We start from the raw sequence: 23164 nt of genomic DNA on the forward strand, positions 1-23164 counted from the left end.
GCAAAGCAGCCCAGATAATTGAGCAAACACTGACCTCTAAAGGTCCCTTCTGATAACTGCATCTTTACCTGCATAAGCTCGGCCCGCACAGGTTGGATGTGATCATACAGGAAGTCTGGCTGTAGGTTATCCACACACAACTCCAAAGTCCGCAGCCCCTGGCTGACCAGCGTCTGGGATCCATTCAGGGCAGACACCAAGGGATCCATCAACATTGGCAAATAAGGAAGGAGGGAGCTCAGTCGGACTGGCACGGTGAGGCAGAGCTCTACAAACAAATCCTTCATGTGCTGCTTATGCAGGCCGCTTTGCAGCATGTTAAGTCCTGAAATGTGACAGCTGGCGTCAATAACATCCCAGATTTGCTACCAACAATCATGGACATAAAAAGGAGATGTATACCCCCCCCGCCGGGCATCTGCTCTGACCTTGCAGTAGGTTTGGTAGCAAGGGCAAGAATTCCTGATACAGGAGATCGTGGCTCCCTCCTCCAATCGATCGGAAGAGAGCTCTGAGCAGCAAGAAATAGTTGTAGGGCTCCTTGGCTGTCTGTGCAAGTTCCATGGAGCTGTTCACAATCTTGTGGAGGTGTGGCTGCAAAAAAAAATAAAAAATCGAAAAACAGAAGAATAGAGGTTTTTCTTAAGGTGCACTCACACTGCCAGTTTAACAAGAAATCAGCAAAATATTTCCCAGGGACGAAGGCTCTTTCCTGGGACACTGGAAACATCCTTCATTTGAGGTTTTTAACCAGAAGTTGGATGACAGAGGTTGCTTAATAGGGGGTTGGACGAAATGACCCTTTGGGATTCATCCCAACTATATTATTCTACAGTGGGTGAATTACCAAGCTTAAGGAAGTTAAAGTAAATACATAACCAGGACATTTCATTTTCCTGCAAGCAACGGGAAGCATACCCGCACCGCACCAAGGCACTTTGGGAAATCAAGTGAGCAGATTTTGGGTACTTTTCCTCTCCATTTTTGTTTTTTTACATAATATCCAATGTGAAGAAGAGTTCTGTTGAAAGCTTGCAAAGTAACCTGGCTGAAAGCAAGCGAGTTTGTGTTTGGTCTGTGTCTGGATGGAAGACAGCCTACGAACTGTAGGGACATGGCTTAAAATTCTATCATGAAAGGAAGGCCAACTATAAAAAGGTACCAAATGATGCATCCATGGAGGCAGATAAGGCTATCAATGACTACATGGAACCAGAGGCAACAGTGCCACTGAATGCTACTCAGTAGGGGACAAACAGTGGAGGAGAGCTGTTACTACTTCCAGAAGGTGCATGATTGTTAAATAAATAAAGTGGAGATCTGCTTATTATAAAAGGAAGGGGGTGCCAAAAATCCAAGTCCTGGGGATCATTGAACTGAGCCAATGAGCTCTGCCCCAGTTTCTGAAGCATGCCGTACCATTTGTCATCCTATTTCCTTATTCTCTCACACAGAACTGCACCAAGCGAACACACAATGCACAAAGGGACCAACATGATTAGCACAGTACAATTTGGATTAATGCATCCTTAGAAATACAGAAGAAAATAAAAGCCTATTACAAAAAAAAGAAGACAGATCGACAAGACTCGGCCCAGGTACAAACTCTGAAATAATTATGGGTTTTATTAACATCTAAAGGCCCTAGACCTTGCTTCACAATTGCTGCGAATAGCTTTCATCACTCAAATTAAATTGTCTACTCAAGGCCACACCATCAATTCTTGAGAATCAAATAATTTAACAGGCATGGAGTGGCGACGGCAGTATATCACACCATTTAAATTGGATTTGCCGTTTATAAAATGAAAGTGACCTTGGTTCTGGCAGCAGAATAAGGGAACACAATGCATCAGAGGCAGGATGCCTTACACATTTGGGGCTCCTTTACAAGACAGGAAGTGCTTGAGTTCAATTATTAATCCGCGAATAATCACGACTTCCTGGCAGAGGAACAAAATAGTGCACTGTGTATTTAAAACAGCAAGCCGTCAAAGTCCAATAAGGAATGAACAGTGCCAATAAACTCTCACTGGAAGCAAAGCAGCTTTGTAAACATTGCTCAGGAACCGAATAACAACTTACATTCATCCAAATGTAAGTCTGGATGAATTCTATTCCCCCCACTTTGAATAGCAAACTTTCCTATCTTATGTCACAAACTGCTTTTGATTGGTTTACCCCTTAATTCACATACATATGTATACAGTGGAACCTCTACCTGCGACCATAATCCATTCCGGAGGTCCGTCCAGAGGTCAAAACAGGTCGCTGGAAGAGGCACCGTTGTGCACAGGTGGCGATCACCGCTCCTGCGCATGCGCGACCAGCAGCAAACCCACCGGTTAGTTCCGGGTTTGCTGCGGACGTTGGGCGAAATGGATGCAAGCAGAGGCGGACATAAGAAGAGGTTTGACTGTATATAAAATCTACTAACAGTAACATCGAGAGCCTAGACAGTGGCTTTACTTATTCTGGCTTTAAAGAACTCTCAGGCAGTGTTTTCTCATTATCATGACATAAACTGGGTTACAGAGATGTATTTTTTTAAAATCTTTTTAAAGCAGCAACTGGCTGGCACATGGTCATCGCTTTGCGCTACGCTGTATGTTAGACAATAGCTAAAACAATGAAATTGAACTCAAAACTGCTTTCAGAACAGCCCTCTGTTTCAAAAGAGGTTTGCTGTATAGCCTGATGCCTGAACGAAAGAAGCCTCGAAGGCACAAAGAAGCCACCATGGCAATCTTAAGATGTCATGTTTTACAGAGTGTGTACCTCCTTTATAATGCAATCCACAAATCTATTCAGAAATACATCACACCGAATTCAGCAGGACTTACAAGTTAAGTGTATATGGGCTTGCGGCCTAACGTTCAAAATCTCTTACACACATACATTTCAGAAGTCAAGCCTGGGCACACTAAGAGAACTCAACATTTTTACCTGTTTGCAAGATTTACCTTAAGCATCTGTTCATTTTCCGCCGCAAAAAGTGAAACGGAGCCAAAGACTAACTTGAAAAGTTTGAGATACAGGTTGGAGAGCTCCACGTTGGAGCCCATCTCAGGCAACCGATCCAAGAGATACTCCACCAGTATTGTGGCAAACAGAGCTGAGGTAGTTGGGTTGGCCAAGAAAGAATTGGCAACAATCTGTCAAAAGGAGAGCATGAAACAATTAGGAATAACCACCAGCAATTATTTATTTTTTTAAAAAATATTTGCATAACATTATCAGTCACTGAGTTGATTTCAAATTGTTTTCAAGTAGCTTGTCTTTTTACAGATTTCATTTCACTGACATCCCATCTTGTGATTCCACAAGAAGGAAACAAGGGTAGCAAGCTATGCATCAAATAACTGCTCCTCCAAACCTCTGTCCATTTCCAATGAGGACAAGAGCTATTGTCAGTTCAATTTAGTGTAGTTTATTGCTTAACCCAGCGTTTGCCAAGCTGCTGCCCTCCAGATGATTTGGACTACAATTCCCATCAGCCCCAATAAGCCCAGCCATGCTGGCTGGGGCTGATGGGAACTGAAGTCCAAAACATTTGGAGAGCACCGGGTTGGCAAAGGCTGGATCAGCCATAAAGGCGATAGAATGACAACACAGTGGCATGTTTGTCAGGGCTCACACTACTATCAAGTACACAAAACATACTACCTGAAGGGCATAGTTCTTAGAGATTCTTTCAACCATGTACGGAACTGTCGTCTGGAAGATTTCTTTAAAAGTCAGAGCATTCATCATTGTGAAGACGCCAGCAAAATGCTCCAGGACCTCCTTCTCCTCTTTCATCCTGACGGTCTGGCAATTTGCAACTCGGATGTACGTCTGCCCATTTCCAGCTATTTGAACCTTTTGCAATGGAGACACAAGACAGGATTCAAGTCAACATGCATCCCCACCACCATTTGTACTGGCTTTCCATCTCAAAATATCCAAAGCAATTGAAAAGCCGCAAATTTAAAAATGATTTGGAATAAGCCGCAGAGATTAAAATTACAGAGCAATTAAAGAACAGCTAGGATACGTGCCTGATAAATATCCAAAGCTTGCATTGCATATTTGACCAGCTTGATGTATATTTGTGTCTCTTTAGGTTGCAGCTGCTTATTGGGAATGAACTGAGCTTCTGAAAAAAGAAGACAAGGAATTGAAAGAGAAATTACTTTTTACTACTAAAAAGTGTGCACTTGTGCAACAAAATGGGAAAAACTAGAGCTGCTCACAACAATTAATCGATCCCCCAGTTTAATCTGCTCCAAAACTTTGAATCTAAAAGGTGCCCCCAATTAATCAGGCAGCACATTTAAATATGCATATGATGATTTTTTTAATGGGTGCTTGTATTTCTGTATTAATACGCTGTTCACAGCTTTGGGGGCCTTTCACCGGTACACAAAGAAAGCCTAATGCAATAAAAACTGCAGACAGAAAGCAGAATCTTAGCCAATTCTCCCTTTTCCCACATCACCATAGAGGAGGAATTTCACCTAGAGCACATGCATGCATCACCTAAGCGCAAAGTGTGTTTCTTGTTTCAGAAATAATAACCCAGAACGTAAGAAGAGTCCTTCTAGATTAGGTCAATGTCCCATCTAGTCCAGCATCTTGGTCTCACAGTGGCCAACCTGATGTCTACAGGAAAACCTGCAACCACCACCCAAGCACAGGAACACTCTCCTCTCTTGAGGTTTCCAGCAACTGGTATACTCATATGCATATTTTAAATAAATGGGTAACTAAAACCCATATGATAAACTGCTTAAAAAAAAAAAAGTTTGCACCAACCTAGGAAAAAAGCCCAGGTAAAATTCGAACCATGCCACCTTACCACCAGGAGCTTTGCAAGAAGTGATACCCCAGGTAATCGTCTTGACACCGCAGACCAAGGTTTTCACCAAGCTTCGGCAATCCGTGACTTGGAATGTTTGCTTGTCTTCCTTCTCCTTCTCCCCTTGCTTCTCAAAGACAGGCCCCGGGGCAGGGGCCACGGGAGTGGTGGGAGCAGGGGACGGAACAGGAACCGGAGCGGCATTTCCTCCAGACGGCACGCTGGGCAAAGCGGCTTCTCCTGCCCCAAGTTCAGACTGCGGCTTGCACTTTTTAAAGATCACGGAGAGCTGATAGCGGGCAATGGTGTGGAATTTAAGGACGAAAACCTAGAGGAGAAGCACCGTCACAACAAAGTAAGATTCATCATCTGAGTCTATGTGTAACACCAAATCCGACAACCAGTGAAAGAGGCCGGAATGATACTGGCATTCAAACGCACACACACCTCCCTCTGCTAGAAGGCAAACCATCACTTGCCATTAGAGCCGGACAAACTATGGTTTTTTCTTGCCCTCCAAACTGGGATTACAAAGCAGCTTCAAACTATGGTTTGCCATTCCCTGTAAGAAGGGTGAGTGTAAGACATAGTTTTGTCCATTCAGATGTAATGACAACCGGTGGCTTGCCTCCTAAACAGGAGGAGGAAACTGCAGCACAAAACAGAAGCAGCAAACACATGAGCCCAGGTTTTAACACAGAGTAGATCCATTAAAATTAATGGAGCTAACTTAAACATTCATTCATTTCAATGGGTCTGCTCCAAGTAAAACTTTGTTGAATAGCACCTCCGGTCCCAAGTAGGTCAATCTACCTTTTCCATTTAGTTATGTATTTAATCCCACCTCCTCAGCACAGAGGCCTCGTTTCTGAGCAGCTATGTGATTTTAATGAATACTTTCATTCCAGCACCCCTACTTTAAATGCCACAGTACCTCCAACATCCTCATGAGGATGTCTCTGCCATTTCCATTTTCCTGTTCACTCTTGGATCGAATGCAGTCCACAAGATTTAGCAGAAGTTTACATGACATGGTCTGGATACTGCTGGGCAATGATTCGTCATCAATATTCTTAGCAAATAACTGGACAGCAAGGGAGAGGTCGTTGAGCGGCAAATGCTGCCGGACATGATGAACCAGATCCGCTAAAGTGCTGTATGCAAGGGGCCTGGGAATACACAAAGAACAAATAAACTAGTTACGTTAGCGTAATATCTCCAGTTTGTGTGTTGAGCTGATATGTGTGAAGCCAACATAGACGTCCAACACACAGTGATGAGGAGTGAAAGGGTGGTAACCAATGCTAGTCCTACTCACAGAAGACCCATTGCAATTGATAAACAGGCCAATGGGCCACCCAGTCTAGAAACCTGTTCTCAAGGTGGCCAGCCTCAGAGAAGCATGCACACAGGACCTGAGTGCAAGAGTAACTCTCGCCACTCATGTGATTCTCAGCAACTAGTATTCAGGGGGATCCTGCCTCCGATGGCGGAGGTTGTTTGCATCTGTCTGTCTCAAGAGACAATGGGGTACACCTCCAGGGATAGAGTCAAACCGCTGTTAGCGGCACCGAAGTGACCTCTCTAGGGAGCAAGCCTGGGCAGTGTGCATGGAGGCCCTGGGCTGCCCAGATGGCAAGGCCCCACTCCTGGCCTCATTGATGTAGTCCAGGCATGTCCAAAGACCGTTTCGGGGGCCTAATAAACTGTGGTAGTTTATTTCCTGGGGTAAAATCCTAAAAAAAAACCTCAGCACCTGCAACCCTTGAAAAAAGATCAAAAACTTCAATGCTAAAAAAAGGTCAACAACAACTTTCGTTGGCCCTTTGGTCGGCCCCCACAGCCCTTCACTTCATCAAATCTGGCCCTCTTTGAAAAAAGTTTGGACACCACTGATGTCGTCCAAAGGAAAGCAGAGCAATATGTTTGGCACCATCTTGGCTGCAGGAGTTGCTAAAGAAGGCATAAAAGGCGCCATCCAACCGTCTTGGGGACTAAACTTAGTAGAGTAGAAAATAGCCATCACAGGACATGCAGAAAGATGCCTTGTACAACCATTAACTTATTAGCCCACCACCTGTAGAGAAGACACAATGGAGAGAAGAGAGGGACTGCACCTGCCCGCAATGCCAAACCATCTGCACATTCAGGGACCATTGAGAAGTAGAGCATATGCATGGACATGATTGGGGATCTCAAAATGCACAGAGCTGTAGACTCTCCTTTCTGACAGTCCCCTTAATGTATGGACACCAGGGGACTGGGATGCCAGGAGCCTGTCATGGGTAGGGTCTATAGGTGTGGTCCTCCTACAGTCTCCTTGGGTATAATGTACACATGGAGAGATAATGAGTGAGCAGCCCTTTTGCCTTTTTTCCTTCTTCAGCCAATAAATGGGAGCGCAGATAGGACAAAGACCTGGTTATGATCTTGTGCACCCACTAAAACATTCCATGCGCTGGCAGCGTTAACAGATAGAGAACAAGCTTCATTACGCACCTCAGGGTTTCGCGGGCCGTGTATCCAGAGCCTATTAGTATGGATTCATCGAACAATTTGTCCATGCACGGAATAAATTCTGTAGTGAAAAGTGACAAGAGAAAGTTGTCATGATAGAGGCAACAAAACAAGAATCCTTAAGCAGCTTTAATTAATGCAGAAGGCAGTCCAACTACTGGGCCACCAATCAAACATTTCCTGCAAAATTTAGCCTACCAAGCATGACTTTTAATCCTCGGGAAGTGGCAGTTCTGCCAAAAGTGAATTTAACATGCTGCTCTCTTCAATGAAGACAAAATGCCGCAGGTATTTACTTAGCTTGCAAATATTTGTTTCCTTAAACTGATTCTGAGCACCCTGCCCAAGTTTACTGGAGTGATACAAACATTTAGAGCCTTCTCATTCCTCTACAGATCAGCAGAAATACTCCCCTAAGAAATTATGTTAAATGTATTAAGGAACACTAGTATAGAAAGATCTGACCAAGATGTGCTTCTGAAACTGTGTATTTCTACACCGTTAATTTCTCTCATTGGTTTAAAGAGCTGAGAGTGGTGTACATGCCATTTTACTTTATGTCATTTTGCTTCACAACAGCCTTGTGAGGTCGGCTAGATTTGACTGAGAACATGAAAGCAAGAAACATAAGGAGATTAACATGCCCCTTTCAAGAGTCAAACATAGACGTTACTTTCCATATCATTATGCTTTTGTTAATGAGATAAACACACTTAATTAGCAATTAAGTTACAATCAAGACTGCAATCCTTAAAGGGAAGTGCAAGATTAGGAGGTCTGTAGAGCTGGATCCCATGTGCAGAATTAAGCTAATTTATTTTTATTTATTTATTTATTTATTTATTTTATTTTTATTTATTTATTTATTTTACAGCTATTAGCCCATAAAGCTATACCTTTGTCAAATCACGATTTTATAGATCTATTTAGACAATCCAAAAACAAGTTTTATCCAGCACACACCATAAGAAAACGGGTGGAGAACAGAGAACGACTTCATTGTATACAATCCCATATTTCTGCTGTACAAAGTAGCTGTGGAAGAGTAGTGTAAACTCAAAATTTTTGTTTTTCCACTCTATAGGCTCACCAGCACTTTATGGGGGGCGAGGACTTTGCATTTAACTTGGCAGATTCCAGTTGATTTTACATTTACCAATGTAAGATATTAAATTCCCAGGTACCAGCAGTCTGATTTGACCTGTTTGACCGGTTCCAGTTCATAGGCATGGCTGATTTTCTATCCACTTCACGCCAAGTGAAGCGAACTCAAACTAGCTCTGAAACTGCTGTGCTAATTGCACCCACTTGACTCTGGCAGCAATCATAAAGCAACCTTAACAAGAGAGGACTCGTAACACTGAGAACACAGAACCATACCTTGTGACCCACCTCTAACCATTTTCCCAACAACGTATTCCAACTATTTAAAATATGCAAAAGGGACATACGGCTCCTCAGGTCTGTGGTCAGAATATGCTTGGCTGCGATGAGAAGCTCCTTTCTCAGGTGAGCTGTTTCTGCAGGACAGTTTGACAGCAACTGCAACATGCCTTTTACCATTTGCTGAGAATACTTGGCCACCAATTCCTGATAAAAGTAAAAATATAGATGCATATATTCCAGCTATATTTACGGCATATATAGGTTAAAATCTCAACTGAATCACACCCTGGTAGAGGCATCAATAAGGCTTACTTTCCACTGTGTATACAGAGGCCCCATCTACAGAAGTGGTGGAGTGGTTGTATTAAGCTGAGAAGGGGATAGGAATCCAAACAAAAACACAAACAAAAACCAAAATTGGGGAGTGGGTGAGAAGGAAAGCAAGGAGAGGGAATTCCTGCTTTCTTCTACCTCCTATGAATCCTCTGAAATCGCCAGTTATATGGCTTTGTGGAGAATCATTTGTCCTCCAGGTGCTGCTGAACAAAAACTCCCATCATCCTTGGTCATTGGCCATGCTTACTAGGGCTGATGGGAGTTGTAGTTCAGTAACGTTTTCCCCACCCCCTGTGTTATACAAAACATTGTTTTACACATACTTTTTGGGTGGGGTTTCAAAAGTATTTCACTTTTACATGGAGTTTAAAGGTTTCTTATTTTGTTCTCTTTTGATACAGCCTATGCAGCCATCGAAAAAAGTTCTGTTAACTAGTGGAACGCATGACTCTCTGCCTCCACCTGTCTAAGAATGCTCAAACCTCTCGAATGAAACTTACCTGATAAATTCTTATTATGTAGGCCAAGAACGACAACGTTTTTATCTGTGCAGCAATGAAGTCAGCATACAGTTCCTTGTTGTAAAGTTTATGCTGCCTGAAAATTGAACGTCAAACAGTGATTTAGTCTTGCCTTTCCTTTTTCAAAAAAGTAACCTCATGAATGGTGTTTCTTCTTTTTTTAAAGCTTAAACGTTACCATTTACATGGCTAATGTAAAAAGGCTTTGCCAGGAGATTTTGTTATGTAACCTTACCTTGCTTGTGTGGACACCTGAATAATAATTGTATTCATGATCAAGGGTACAAATTCAGCCACCACATTATGGATGTTCAGTTTGTACAGCTAAAGAAAGAAAAGAAAACAATGTGTGATGAAAGATGTATAATTGTTGCTTACAAGGCGGTTTTCGAACAAACCTGCAACCCAAATAAGTTCGCAGGTTGATGCCCCAAAAGTTACAGCCGCCCTCCATTCATATGCCAGATAAGGGGAGGGGAAAGCACTAAAGTTCAGCTAGAAGACAGGGCAGAAATTTAGACACAAGCAGGTTATTTATATGAAGTGTTCCAGTACTCACCTGATACATAAGGACAACAATAATGGGCAGCTCAGCTAACACCTTCAAGGAGAGAGAGCCTCGAGGAATTATTGAATGCTGGGGAAAAAACAGAAGCAAAGGGCAAACATTTCCACAAAATGTCTCTTTTAAAATGGGATTTTAAAAAATTAAAAGCTGTTAGCATGAAACACAGTTTGACATCTGCTTTCTTGGATCTGTTTGTTTCAATATCGCTTGCAAGTTTTAACCAACGTGTTTTTTTCTTTCTCAAGCTCCAACTTGGTCCACGTAACCCTGTTGAAGACCTGACAAACAGCTTAATGATGCTGGGCAAGCGGAGGATGCAGAGAACATCCTTCAGATGAAAGAGCAGCATCAGACTGTTGGCTGTCAGTCCCAACGGGAAACAGAAGGCAGGCGGGGGGGGGGGAGCAAGAAGGAAGGGCAGACAAGGAAGACAAGGGGAAAAGCAGAGCAGAGAGACATGAAGCAGCACAAAGGAAGAGCAGAAGGGAATAGGACAAACTATGAAGGAAAGTAGGGCTGCCACAAAGAGCGTGCCTGGCCAGGGCAGCAGAGTAGGGAGGGATCTGAGGCACCAGAGATAGCTTGGTAAGTAAGAGCATGGTGCTGAAAATGCCAAGGTCAGAGATTCAATCCCCATAAGGGACAGCTGAATATTCCTGCATTGCAGGGGGCTGGACCAGATGATCCTCAGGGTCCCTTCCAACTCTATGATTCTAGGAGGACTCACAACCCCCGTGGGAAGTCAGTGAGAGAGAAAGGAGAGGCAGAAAGGACAGAAACCGATGCTGTATAGGGGAGTGAGAGACTGAATGGGTCAGAAATGCTAAATAAAAACAAAAGGAGTGGTGTCCAGTAATGAAAAGAGGTAACCAAACTCTTGGAATGAAGCCTCCACCAGGTGGCAGACAGGAGGTGACATATATTTATTGCTTATAGATGTATTGCTCAGGTGGGGCTCTGCACTGTCTCCCATCTTGGCACCGCCAAGGTTCATATTCACTTCATGCCAACACAGATGCACCGTAAACCACAGGGTTCTATTACGAGCTGGAGTCATGTATTATACATACCGTTCTCGTTTCGCTGTCGTCCCGTTCTGGATTTACTTTCACTACGATTGTCGTGATCATGCCCACCATTTCTGGAGTAGGAACAGTGTTGTCGGGGATAACCTGAGGATTCTCAAAGTAACGATTCTACGGCAAGAAGCAGAGAGATTTTGAAGCATTAACTATAGCTGCAGATCTCGCCGACTTCACAAGCACTGATAAGCTTACGGAGGTGAAGCACGAATAAAGCAGGGGAAAGCCACTTCTACCAGACTCCGTGGTTGCAGAGGGATGGGGTGGGAGGAAAGGAGGAAGCTCTGACAACAGGCAACTTTGGCAAAACTCATCGTTGATAATTAATACAGAACTGTGAATATCGTACTAAGAATAGTTCAATAAGCTATTAGCTATCTCTGGATACAATTATCACATGATTATACTGCGGCAATAATGGGCACTGCTGATCGTCTATGATTAAATGTTTGCTCCCAACATCTTTTCTTATAGTATGGCATTTACAATGCCCACACCAAGCATTTCAACATCCCTCTCAATATACATTCAGGGCTATTACAATCCCATCTTTCTAATACAGCCCCTTGCAAGGACCATAAGGTACTTTGAACACTTGAAAGCACTATACAAAAAGGTGGTGTAAAGGTGGTGGTTGTTGTTGTTGTCCCGGCCTTTGAATCTCCAAGTGAATCCTGACAAGATTGAGATCTTATGGAGCTGGTGGGTGGGCGATTACCAGACCCGCAAGCTCCTGCCAGTTTTGCAAGGCAAAATAATAATAATCAAAAGTGTTCCAGACGGCATAAAGGAAAAGGCACCAGGTTGGGGTATTTTATCCATGATGGGTCAAGAATGTGGATTTCAGAAGTTGAAAAAAATTAATTAAGACCTACCACTACTTTTGGAAGCTCCTTGTAAATCTGTTTCACAAAATCCAAAAAATGATGTATCTGTGGAAAGGGAGAGAAAAAAAGTATGAGTCTATGTTCTAAAAAACTTTTTTTTTTAGCCATTCTATTTCTAGGTATTCACACTGAACAACTTTAAAAGCAAAGGAAGTGAACTGGGCAGGTTCTGAGTACCGTATTTTTCGCCCTATAGGACGCACCTTTTCCCCTCCAAAAATGAAGGGGAAATGTGTGTGTGTCCTATGGGGCAAATGCAGGCTTTCACTGAAGCCTGGAGAGCGAGAGGCGTCGGTGCGCACTGACCCCTCTCGCTCTCCAGGCTTCAGGAAGCTATCCGCAAGCCTTGCGAGCAGCAGCCTGCAGCCCGAAGCACGGGGCACCCTCCGGAGGGCGCCCCGCGCCTCGCGCAGGTGTCCCCCCAAAAACCCGAGGTGCGTCCTATGGGCCGGTGCGCCCTATAGGGCGAAAGATACGGTAACTAGTTTTAGGGCATCCAATGATTTAGCATGCCCAGTAGGATTACCACTCTCTTGCCAACTTACACGGATACAACAATATTCATGGATATGTAGGATGGAACTGTTTAAGAAACTCACACCCAAGTCCTTGGGGATGCAGAACCCATTGCTCAATTATTTTATGCATTCGCCATGCCTAAGTTTAATTTGGGAACTTAGAATTCCAATTAGTGATCTGAATTGCCTCCATACTAATGCACAGTATGGGAAACAAGCAAGATGAATTTGAGCCCTTAATGCAGGGTGGCAAATATGACCTAATAGGCATTACTGAAACCTGGTAGGAGGAGACTCATAAATAGAAAGAATTAGAGGGGCATAACCTGCTCAAAAGCAACAGACCACTAGTAAGGGTGGATAAGAGGAGATATGATAGCCATCTTCAAATATCTAAAGGGCTGTCACATGGAAGATGGAGCAACCTTGCTTTCTCCTGCTCTGGAGGATAAGACTCAATCCAATAGGTTCAAATTACAAGAAAGGAAGAACTTTCTGAGAGTAAGAGCTGTTTGACAGTGGAACAGACTCCCTGGAAGGTGGTGGATTCTCCTTCATTGGAGGTTTTTAAGCAGAGCTGAGATGGCCATCTGTCATGGATGCTTTAGTTGAGACTCCTGCATAGCAGGCTGTTGGACTTGAAGGCTCTCAGGATCCCTTCCAACTTAACAATTCTGTGATTCTATATGTTCTCCCACTTGCAGCCTCAAGTGGTAGTTAAGATTCAGAGTTATCACCTTCATAACAGCCTTAATTGTAAATGGTTGGAAGAAGCCAGTTTTTGAATATTTATTTCCTCCCCAAGTAGCACCTCCCTATGCCCCATTCCGCATTGTTCAGGAGCACCCACCACCACCCACCCACCCCACTGAGTTAGGAGAGAGCCTGGACACCATGTAGAGCATCACCTAAGGGACCTGGTCCATTATACATCCAATAACACAGGCACGTCCAACAGGTAGATCATGATCTACCGGTAGATCACTGGACGTCTGCTGTAGATCACCAGTAGATCACTGGCTCTCCCCAAAGGAGCTCAACTTAAAGCTCCTCTTAAGCTCCTCATAAAAAAGCTCAACATTTTTGCCTTGAACCCCCCAAAAAAGCTCAGCAACTTTGACCTGAACCCCCAAAAAGGGGGTAGATCACTGCCAGTTGTTAACTCTGCGAGTAGATCGCAGTCTCTTGGGAGTTGGCCACCCCTGCTGAATAACACACACCCAACACTCCAGAGAGGCAGAGGGGAGCATAGGCAAAAGGAGGGGACAAGACCCTTCCTTATGTGAACTTAACAGCACAATTCTATATACATCTACTGAGAAGGAAGTCCGAATGAGTTCAATAGGGCTTCTTACTGAGTACACGATTGCAGCCTAAGTTTACTCATCCAATAAGATAGTGTGTACTGTAAGAGTAAAGCAGAAAGCAAATGATTACAACTATTCTAATAATTTATGAAATCTATCCATAAAATCCACAACTGTATGCACTTTTTCTCATAACTTGAAGCCTAAGTACTTAATTACAATATTCTAAGGTTTCTGAAACCTCCCAGAGATTTCATAAGGAGACAGCAGCACTGGTACAATTCTTTTCCATTGTATTTTCAAATATTATTATATTATGTTTCTAATATAACAAAGCACAGAATCATAGAACTGTAGACATGGAAAGGACACCAAGGTTCATCTAGTCCAACCCTCTGCAATGCAAGAGTCACAAATCAAATATATCAAAGCAGTAATACAAAAATAAAACTTTAATAGTACAGGAGGAAGTAATTTACCTCTTGTGTGATTGGTGGCCGGAACTGTTTGTGCAATTCAATGATTATCCTCAAACAAATAAGTACATTTTCTTCATTTTCAGTCTAAGTGTAGGGGGAAAGAGAACAGATTTATTATTTCATGACTGAATTCCTGAACTTTTAAAATAATGTTACAGTTGTCATAGTTTCTGAATTATTCAGAAAAGTGTATTTGCTTCTGTGAAACAGTAATTCCTTAAAAATAATCTTTATTGTCATTTTGTTATGAGAGAAGAAGCCCAAGGTACATAGAGACTTTTCACAAATTACATGAAAATGTTATATAGATGGTATCTAACACCTAGTAGATTGCCAAAAACGCATAAATCAAAATCGAGTAAGTGTTGGAAATACAAAGAAAAAGAAGGTACTTTTTATCATATGTGGTGTTGTAGTAAAGTTAAAGCTTACTGGGAAATGATATATAATGAACTGGAAAAGATGTTCAAGGTAACATTTGTTATATAAAAAAAAACAGAAGAAGAAGCAGCTTTTCTCTTGGGAATTATAGGTGTAGAACTACCCAAACAGTACAGAAATTTATTTATGTATAAAAGATGGGAAATGGTTTATTGAATATTTACAAACAAATTGTAAACAGATAAAGACACTGGCAGAATTACTGTAATAACCTGCAGTTTCAAAAGAACATATAATCAAAATAGATGAATAAAAGATTAAGTTGTTAATTTAGAATATGCAGGAAATGATAAAATAAATTTAAGGAACTGCAGAAAGAGGAAGGAAGGAAGTCGAGGTTTGAAATGTTAGAACTATTGTTAAACTATTGAAATGTATATAAACAAAAACTATAAATAAAATTATAAAAAACATAGAGACTTTTCACAACAATGGGGACAACAATAAAGCATAATAAATTAGGAAAGGAGGAGGGGAAAACCAGGATGTAGCAAAAACATGCAATGCAGCTTTACACAGCGATCATAGAGAGGAATAAGAAAAACCTCTCCACACAAGTAACCTGGAAAATTGGAGGTTTGGTGCATTTTGCACCTCAGTTGACAAATGATTTTTTTTTAATGCCACATAAAATGAAAATGGTATATTTTTAACTTGCCCCTAAGGGCTCTCATTCACTGCATTGTTTCTCATATACAAGCACATTGGAGTAACAGAACAACAAGCGACATTTAAATAGTATTCCATCACTTCTAGTTATTTTTCCAGTTATGAAGTTTCAAAGGTAGGTAAATCCACAACAGGAGTAATTCTTTAAAAAAAATGTTGCTAAGATTGTATTTTTAAAGTACAGTACCTCTAGAAATCTGAACATCACAGATAAGATATTTTTGGTGTGCGGTCGAAGATGTTCATTTGTTGGTATTCTATGGATTATTTCCAGAACTAATTTTCTCAGTTGCTGTCGAGGGATCAAAGAAGAAAGAGGGTCATCAACTCAAAATGTATAACTCAGTGAAAAGTCATATGGTAAAGCCCTAACAGCTTGAGGAACACGTCAAAGAAAAACACACAAATAAAATCCCAATATGCATAAATAACAAAGCTTCCTTCTGGTTTGTCAAAAGGACTCACTGAAAGACAAAGCCTGAGAGAAAGAGAAGAGTTCGTTTCAAAATATACCTGTGCTGGCTTTTCCTGCAGAAATTGAACCTCTCCGTCCTGGAGAAAAGTAAGGAAGCGAGGAATGATGTGTTCCAGGAACGTGGAATACTGCTGGGATGACGTCACATTCTAGTAGGAGAAAACAACGTTTTAAGGATCCTTATTTCAAACATGTACACGATGTGGAATTAAGTATTTTAGTGAAAGCATGGCAGTCAAAGGTTTCATAGCCAACCACTTCAAGCTGCTGCAGCTACTAAAACAAAACAAGCCAAAAAATTCTTCAAGCTGCTATTTCGCTCGTTTTGAGGACAATGCATACATATTGCCAAGCTAGAATAGAGGGCTGTGCAAACGGCCAACTAACTTGCAATCCCATTGCCTCCTTCCCAATACTTGAACTTCAGTGTGTTTCAGCAAGCCCACAAAAGTTAGTAGCCTGCTCCCCTTACAAAAGAAAATTTACTAGCATACTTGTGATTTGCCTTGCAATGCTGGCTGCAAAAAAACAGAAGCCCCCACCACTGTGGCCAGCTTGGAAATGAAGATTACTGGCCTCTTAGCAGAATTGTTTTTTAAAACAAAAACAAAACCTACCAAGCAGTATAGCAGTGGAATGATGGAGGGATCCAGCCGTGCTCCACCAGTTCACTGTGGTTCTGGGTTGGTTAAGGAGGAAGAAATTTTCCTTCCTCTGTGGCCAGTACAGAAACCAAGCAGACTGCTGAAGGAGAGATGGAACAATCTGTCCCTCCTCCACCAGATCAAAACTCACCTGTATGGTATACCTAGAATCATAGAGTTGGAAGAGACCACAAGGGCCATCGAGTCCAACCCCTGGTGGGCTATGGCTCACAGCAAACGTGTTATAGTCAAGGCTGGCTTGATTTGTGTCTCTGCACCAAGCCTAAGTAGATTTGGGGGCGTGGGACAATTTTAACTGTCCTGATCAGATTTCAGTTGGGTGGGTCTCTAGTAGAGAAGCCACCTTACATAATTATTGTTGGAAATCTCTCCACAAAGGTCTACAATGTTTAGATCAGTAAGACAGCCATCTGGTTTTCGTTACCTCAAAGTTTTCGCTGACTTCTTGCATCATCTTCAGCTTTGTTTCATCCGCTACAAATCAAGAATGGAATAATAAAAGGGGGGGGGGAATTAAATTACATGTTTGACAGATATTGAAGGAATGCTCTTTGACCGCACTCCAAGAAGCAGTCAGATCTTATCAGTTTGGCTCTCATGACCCAAATTGTGAATTCCACAAATCACAACTCTCACTCAAACACACCTGCACTCGTCCATCTCCACGCAGTCACACACAATGTTACTTTTTCAGGGTTCAAGAAATTATTTTTCATCATTTTGCTTCTTCATTAAAGCAAAGCTTAAGGTGACGGCGGAGTTTACTGAACCATGGCCCGGTGCAGACGCAACTCTGGCTCACTCCAAATCCTGATTTCTTGGTCAGGAACCAACCTCAGGCCCATATTCCCTTCACTCTCCAAAACAATTTCCATTTCTCCCTGAGGACCTTAATCACAGTCTAGCATTCACTCTACAGCAATGCTACTACCTAAAGTGAATGCTAACCAGGTTCGCTCTTCACCCAAGGTTTGCAAACCCACTTCAAACTTAAGATTTCACACTGCGGTAAAGATGGGGACTCCTGCTAGCATCAAGAATGCTCAGGATTGGTACAGATAAAATTCAAAATCATGCTTAAGGCCAATAAGAATTCACATATGACAGGAAAGATGAAGGTTGAGCACATTCCCAAATTTAGGTTCCGATTTGCCGGCTGCAATTTGCAAGAGCCAGTGATACACCTGCACTAGGCCAGTGTGAATAACTCGTCTAGCAGATGAAGCAAATATAGAAGAAAAAACCTGAAAATAAACTTACGTGTATTGACATCTGTTAGAGCTGCCACAAACTGGAGGTATTTTTTCATTAAAGTGGTTTGGTCAACCACAGTGGGTCCTTGCGTTGAAACAAATGCCATTTTCCCCTCGTTTGAATGTAAGTTATCACTTACAAAGAAGAGTTAAAGACCTCAAGGATCAGTCAGCCTGTTAAAAACAAAATGCAAGGGTACTTTATCAAACAGCAATAATAATTTATACCCCACCCATCTGGCTGGGTATCCCCAGCCACTCTGGGCGGCTTCCAGCAAAATATATAAAACAATAAAATTTCACAAACATTAAAAACTTCCTGATACATGGCTGCCTTCAGATGTCTTCTAAAAGTTTTGTAATTCTTTATCTCCTTGGCATATGATGGGAGGGTGTTCCACAGGGAGGGCGCTACCGCCGAGAAGGTCCTCAAGAGGTGGACCTCAGTGTGCAGGCTGAAAGACGGGGGTGGAGACGCTTCATCAGGTATACAGAAGCTCCTTCTGCTATACTGGAGCCTGGTGTCAACACACACATAGTGGGATACCAGGATCACCTCAACCATCCACATAGGATGCTTCAATTGCCCTTCATGCATTGAATTTCACCTTTGCATAAGGAACTGCTCATCTAGGTCCAAACATGAGCAGGCCTCTGGCACACTATCTAAATAACTCAAATTTTGTCATATAAGGACCCAGAGCTCCCACTGCAACATTTTGCAACCAGCTGAAATGTCCAAACACTTTTCAAAGACAACCAACCCCACACACTGCAGTAATCTAACCTGGATGTGACCATGGCATGTTGAACCGTAGTCAGATTTCCTAAGAAGGTACTTCAAGCCTATGAACACTGACTTAGGTGTAAGAACCACTGTAGAAAGTGGACTGACTTCTAAGCTAACATGCTTAGGATCCAGATGTAAAAGTGCCTTTTCTGTACTTTTCTGAGAGTAAGCAGTAGCCAAAATGTGACTGCAGAACAGACTGACATAATGGCACTATACTTCCTGCGCTTCGACTTATGGCGGGGGAAACAGAATTACCTTAGAATGAGCTAATGTTTTCCTTCCTTGCATGTGTGACATTGAAATAATTATTTGGGGACTGAAATGAATTCTGCCCACTCTGTTGTCAAATACGACTGACAAAAGTTTTGAGGGTGGGGCATATGTGCATCCGAATAAGATGTTTTAATTTTCCTCTCAAAATATTTGTTATATAAATTATTATTTATATCAAAAACTCCTATCCCAGTTCTCTCTTCCAAAAAGAAGTTGCTTGAAGCAGTTTTGGAGAGATAAAAAGAAGCACAAAAATAGCAATGATCAATTATTTAAAAACACCATCACCGGCCTAAAAGCAGCAGCAAAGGAATAAAGACACAAAAAGCCAAAACTAATAATAAACATATCAAATTAAGCAACAACAAAAGCAAAGGCTTGTTTGCATGAAAATGACTTCAGTTTGCCATATATTTATTTTGTAGGCATTCCACTGCAGTAGTTGGAAGTCCTTCATTAATCATTCTTAGGGATACAGTGTTTGGCCAGACAAGACGGTCAGCCAACATGACGCCCTCCAGGTGCTGTGAACTACAACTCCCATCATCCTTGACCAAGTAATGGCTAGTGGTCAAGGATTACGGCAGTTGTAATGTCTGGAGGGCACTAGGTTGGGAAAGGCTGCTTTAAAAACACACGGGCTTAAACCCAGGAACACACAAGTGCCACAAACGATGCCCACTTCTGTTCTAAAGTGCTTGCTATGGTGCCTTTGTGTATCATCTCTAGAACTAAAGCCAGTGGGATTCTTTACTTGAAAACTAATTACACTTAGTAACATTTCCATGCAATTGCTCAATCAATGTTTATTTAATTAGGTGACAGGGTAATCGTTCTATATAAAATATATTAAGGCTGTAGCCAATGTTAGTCCTACTCAGAATCAATCCACTGAAATTGATGGACATGATGACTAACTTGAGTCTATTAATTTCAGTTGTGTCTACACTGAGTAGAACTTTGTTGGGTACAACCCATCATGCAAAATATTATTGGAGCTAAACCAGTTGTTGTTGTTAAAAACCTTGAAGACCTTAAAAAACTTCAAAGACTACTGGAAAACTTGTAATGGTTCAATTCCCCAATATCAGTCACTGGCCACAACACAACCTGGGCAAACGTGATGTTTTCAATTGGTAACCATTCACATGCATTAAAATAGCTGGGTTTTAAACAATATGCAGTAGCATGGGAGCATGACTGCAATCGCTGTTGTTAATGCAGGATAAATCCTGCCATTTAAACAAATACGTTTCAGCACTGGGCCAACTTTTTGCCACTGAAATTTACACCCTAAAATTCAAAAAGTAACATGTCTGGTCTAAGGCAAACCTTAGTGCTGTAAGGAGGATAAAGAGAGAAAGAGACATCCCCTGTTTGCCAGGATACAAATTTTGACAAGTAACGATATAAATGCTTCCTCTCTCCTGCTCCATTCCAATTCAACATGAGATCTTATGTTGAAGGGTAGTATATAAACAAACAAACCCCTTCCACGTGAAAGCTTGCCTCTGTTTTGGACTGTTTGCCATGCCTCTCATCCAAACAGACCCCCTGCCCATATACAATCTACAAAACCTCCGCTGTCAGAGGCAGTATGCCTGTAAGTATTAGTTGCTGGAAACGGCAGGATGATAAAAGTGCTGTCAAGCTCAGGTTCGGCTTACAGGCTTCCCACCAGCACCACTATACAAACAGGATGCTGGACTAGATGAGCCACTGGCCTGATCCAGCAGAGCTCTTCTTATGTTCTTAGTCCCCCTAAACTGCTCTCACTTCACTTCTCTAAAGGAGCAACCCATCTGGGACCCCAAGGGTCATCCAGTCCAACCCCCTGCAATGCAGGAATCTCAACTAGATCATACCTACGGAATCTTGCAACCACAATGTGCCAGGTCTTAAAAGGAAACACAGCTGGTTGGACTTCCTTGGACTCCCAAGTGAGCATGCATGGTTCTACCACACACCCCATGCGCACATATACAAGCCCACAATTTATCCTCACAACGACCCTGTACTACGTCATCTGCACAACAACCCCGCTAAGAGGTAGGTTAGGCCGAGTGGCAGCGGGTCACGGGCAAGTGGGGATTCGAACTCGGAGCTCCTCGGCGCTCAGTCCCTCAACTTCCTGCCCCCCTCCAGATGCCGTGAGGACTCCATCTCCCATCAGCCTCAGCCAGCGTGAGCAGCGGCGAGGCATGATGGGAGCTGTAGTCCAGCAGCCACCCAACAGGCGGGAGCGCAGGTGAGGGAAAAGCCGCTCTAACCACTTCGAGGCGTCAGGGGCCTCTGCTGACTCCTCCCCCTCGCAGGCCACGCGCGCAGCGGCGGACCAATCCCCGGCGCCCGTGAGCTCGGCCCCGCCCCTTTCTTCCCTCCACAGCAGAAACCCCGCCTCCTCCGGCCTCCCTCAGAAGCTCCGCAGCCACGCCCACTTTCCTCTCAGAACGGGAGGGGGACTCGCCTCGCCCTCCTTTCTTGTCCCCCCTCCCCTTTCCCCTCGCCCCGTTTCCTCTCCGTTTCCCCCACACTTTCCCCTCACCAGTCCAGGCCGCGCCGGCTCCTTCATGCCTTCCTTTGTTGCCTCCGCGCAGCAGCTGGGGCCGGAGCAGCGACGGCGGCACCAGCGGCGCATGGGCGCCTCTCCTCGCCTGCCTGCCCGCCTGCCTCCCCCTGCTGCTTGCCCACCCCAAAGCGGAAGCACACCAAGCGCCACTTCCGGTGCGCTCTCCTCGATATAGAAATACGAAAGAGTAGAGCGAAGCGCTCCTACCACTTCCGGCCTCCCGTCGAAAACTGGCTTTCCGCTCTCTCAGGGCAAAAGGAATGTCAGAAAAAGGGGCGGGGTTCATCAATGAGCGGCTGAGAGTCAGAGCTTCACGCCATAGAGATTTGGAACCTCCAATTGTTCACCGGAAGTTTAGGTTGCAAGGTTACTCTACAACTTTTCCTATATTTATGTCCGTCCCTCTTCTTCCACCAATCAGCACGCTGCTGTCTTCCCCCCCCCCCTCGCTTCCCTCGGCGCGCAGGGCAATCCTATGCAAACAGTGGGGCGCGCAGGGTAATCCTATACTGTATAGATCTTTACTGGGAAGTGCTTCTATGTTCAGCAGGGCATGCTCTGTAATAAGGGTGTGCAAAGTGGTTGCGTATAACTTATCTTCCTTTTTTTCCTCAATGTTAAGCATCAAAATCATACCTATACATCAATAAACTTAACAACAACAACAAAACTCGCCCCCACCTCTCACCCGTGTATTTAACAAAGTACATTAAACAACTATGGTCCATGCGTAGATGAAAGATGCCAGTTTTATAGATTGTCAGACAGGAAAGTAATGAAAGGAAACCATAATTCCATACAATTGTTGGGAGACTTGAGTTCCATTTGGAGCTTACATATATTTTTAAATTTCTCCATTAATGCCGCCACTGTCCATACATTTTGTCTCCGTATGGAAAGTTGTAAGTACCCTCAATTTTTCCAGTTTTGTGCAATCAGTTGTCCAGCTGCCACAGGCAATAATGTTATTAATTCCTTAATTTTCAAGAAAAGTAAGGCTGCGATCCTAACATCTCTTACTGAGCAGTAAGCCCCATTTAATTCAATATGCCATACTTCTAAGTAGATGTGTATATGACGCTAGTGATACATGGAGAAAGGAAGAGTAGAGATTATAATTCTACAGTACAATAAATTTTAAAACGATAGAAGCCCAGTTGAAATTTCACTGCTTTCCTTGAATCAGGTCATTTTAGGCACGCCATGCTCAGTCACCCTCAATCTAACACCTGTGATGTGGAGATATTAATATTGACAAGCCTTACAGGGTTGTTGCGTGGATGACTGTAAAGCTACTGTATGTGATGCTTTCAGCAACCCAGAGCAGGACTGCAAATCTGCCTGGCTGGGGCTGATGGGTAGTCCAAAACATCTGTCCTAAAGCATTAGAATATTATTTAACTTTCATATTTAGTCGTCATTCATAATTGTATCAAATAAGGTCCTTGTGTGGCAGAATAAATGGGAAAAAAATACAGAAGGATGCTACAACTTAAAAACCAAAATCAATTAGAAAAGGAATATGTACAGGAATGTGAATTTTTTATTTTTGAATGGTATTGAGATCATTTCCTAAGGATGCACT

General features: G+C 42.9%; 1 protein-coding gene across 8 annotated transcripts in view; it reads right to left on the reverse strand.

Moving 5' to 3' along the window:
• TRRAP (transformation/transcription domain associated protein) overlaps positions 1-21711 on the reverse strand; it is a 158008-nt gene extending 136297 nt beyond the window's left edge. For all 8 annotated transcript variants that reach the window (XM_053365849.1, XM_053365848.1, XM_053365847.1 and 5 more), the window contains exons 1-20: positions 21556-21711; positions 17952-18118; positions 17116-17165; positions 16065-16175; positions 15739-15843; positions 14442-14525; positions 12126-12182; positions 11239-11364; positions 10160-10237; positions 9836-9924; positions 9580-9676; positions 8809-8947; positions 7340-7418; positions 5775-6009; positions 4841-5168; positions 4041-4138; positions 3667-3861; positions 2964-3155; positions 429-594; positions 69-325 (exon numbers count right to left, since the gene is read on the reverse strand). In XM_053365849.1, coding sequence (XP_053221824.1) covers positions 69-325; positions 429-594; positions 2964-3155; positions 3667-3861; positions 4041-4138; positions 4841-5168; positions 5775-6009; positions 7340-7418; positions 8809-8947; positions 9580-9676; positions 9836-9924; positions 10160-10237; positions 11239-11364; positions 12126-12182; positions 14442-14525; positions 15739-15843; positions 16065-16175; positions 17116-17165; positions 17952-18051 — 2586 coding nt within the window. In that variant the 5' untranslated portion in view covers positions 18052-18118; positions 21556-21711. The remainder of the gene's footprint in view (positions 1-68; positions 326-428; positions 595-2963; positions 3156-3666; positions 3862-4040; positions 4139-4840; positions 5169-5774; positions 6010-7339; positions 7419-8808; positions 8948-9579; positions 9677-9835; positions 9925-10159; positions 10238-11238; positions 11365-12125; positions 12183-14441; positions 14526-15738; positions 15844-16064; positions 16176-17115; positions 17166-17951; positions 18119-21555) is intronic.
• Positions 21712-23164: the final 1453 nt, after the last annotated feature.

Source organism: Podarcis raffonei, chromosome 14, assembly GCF_027172205.1.
Source record: "Podarcis raffonei isolate rPodRaf1 chromosome 14, rPodRaf1.pri, whole genome shotgun sequence".
Taxonomy (NCBI): Eukaryota; Metazoa; Chordata; class Lepidosauria; order Squamata; family Lacertidae; genus Podarcis; species Podarcis raffonei.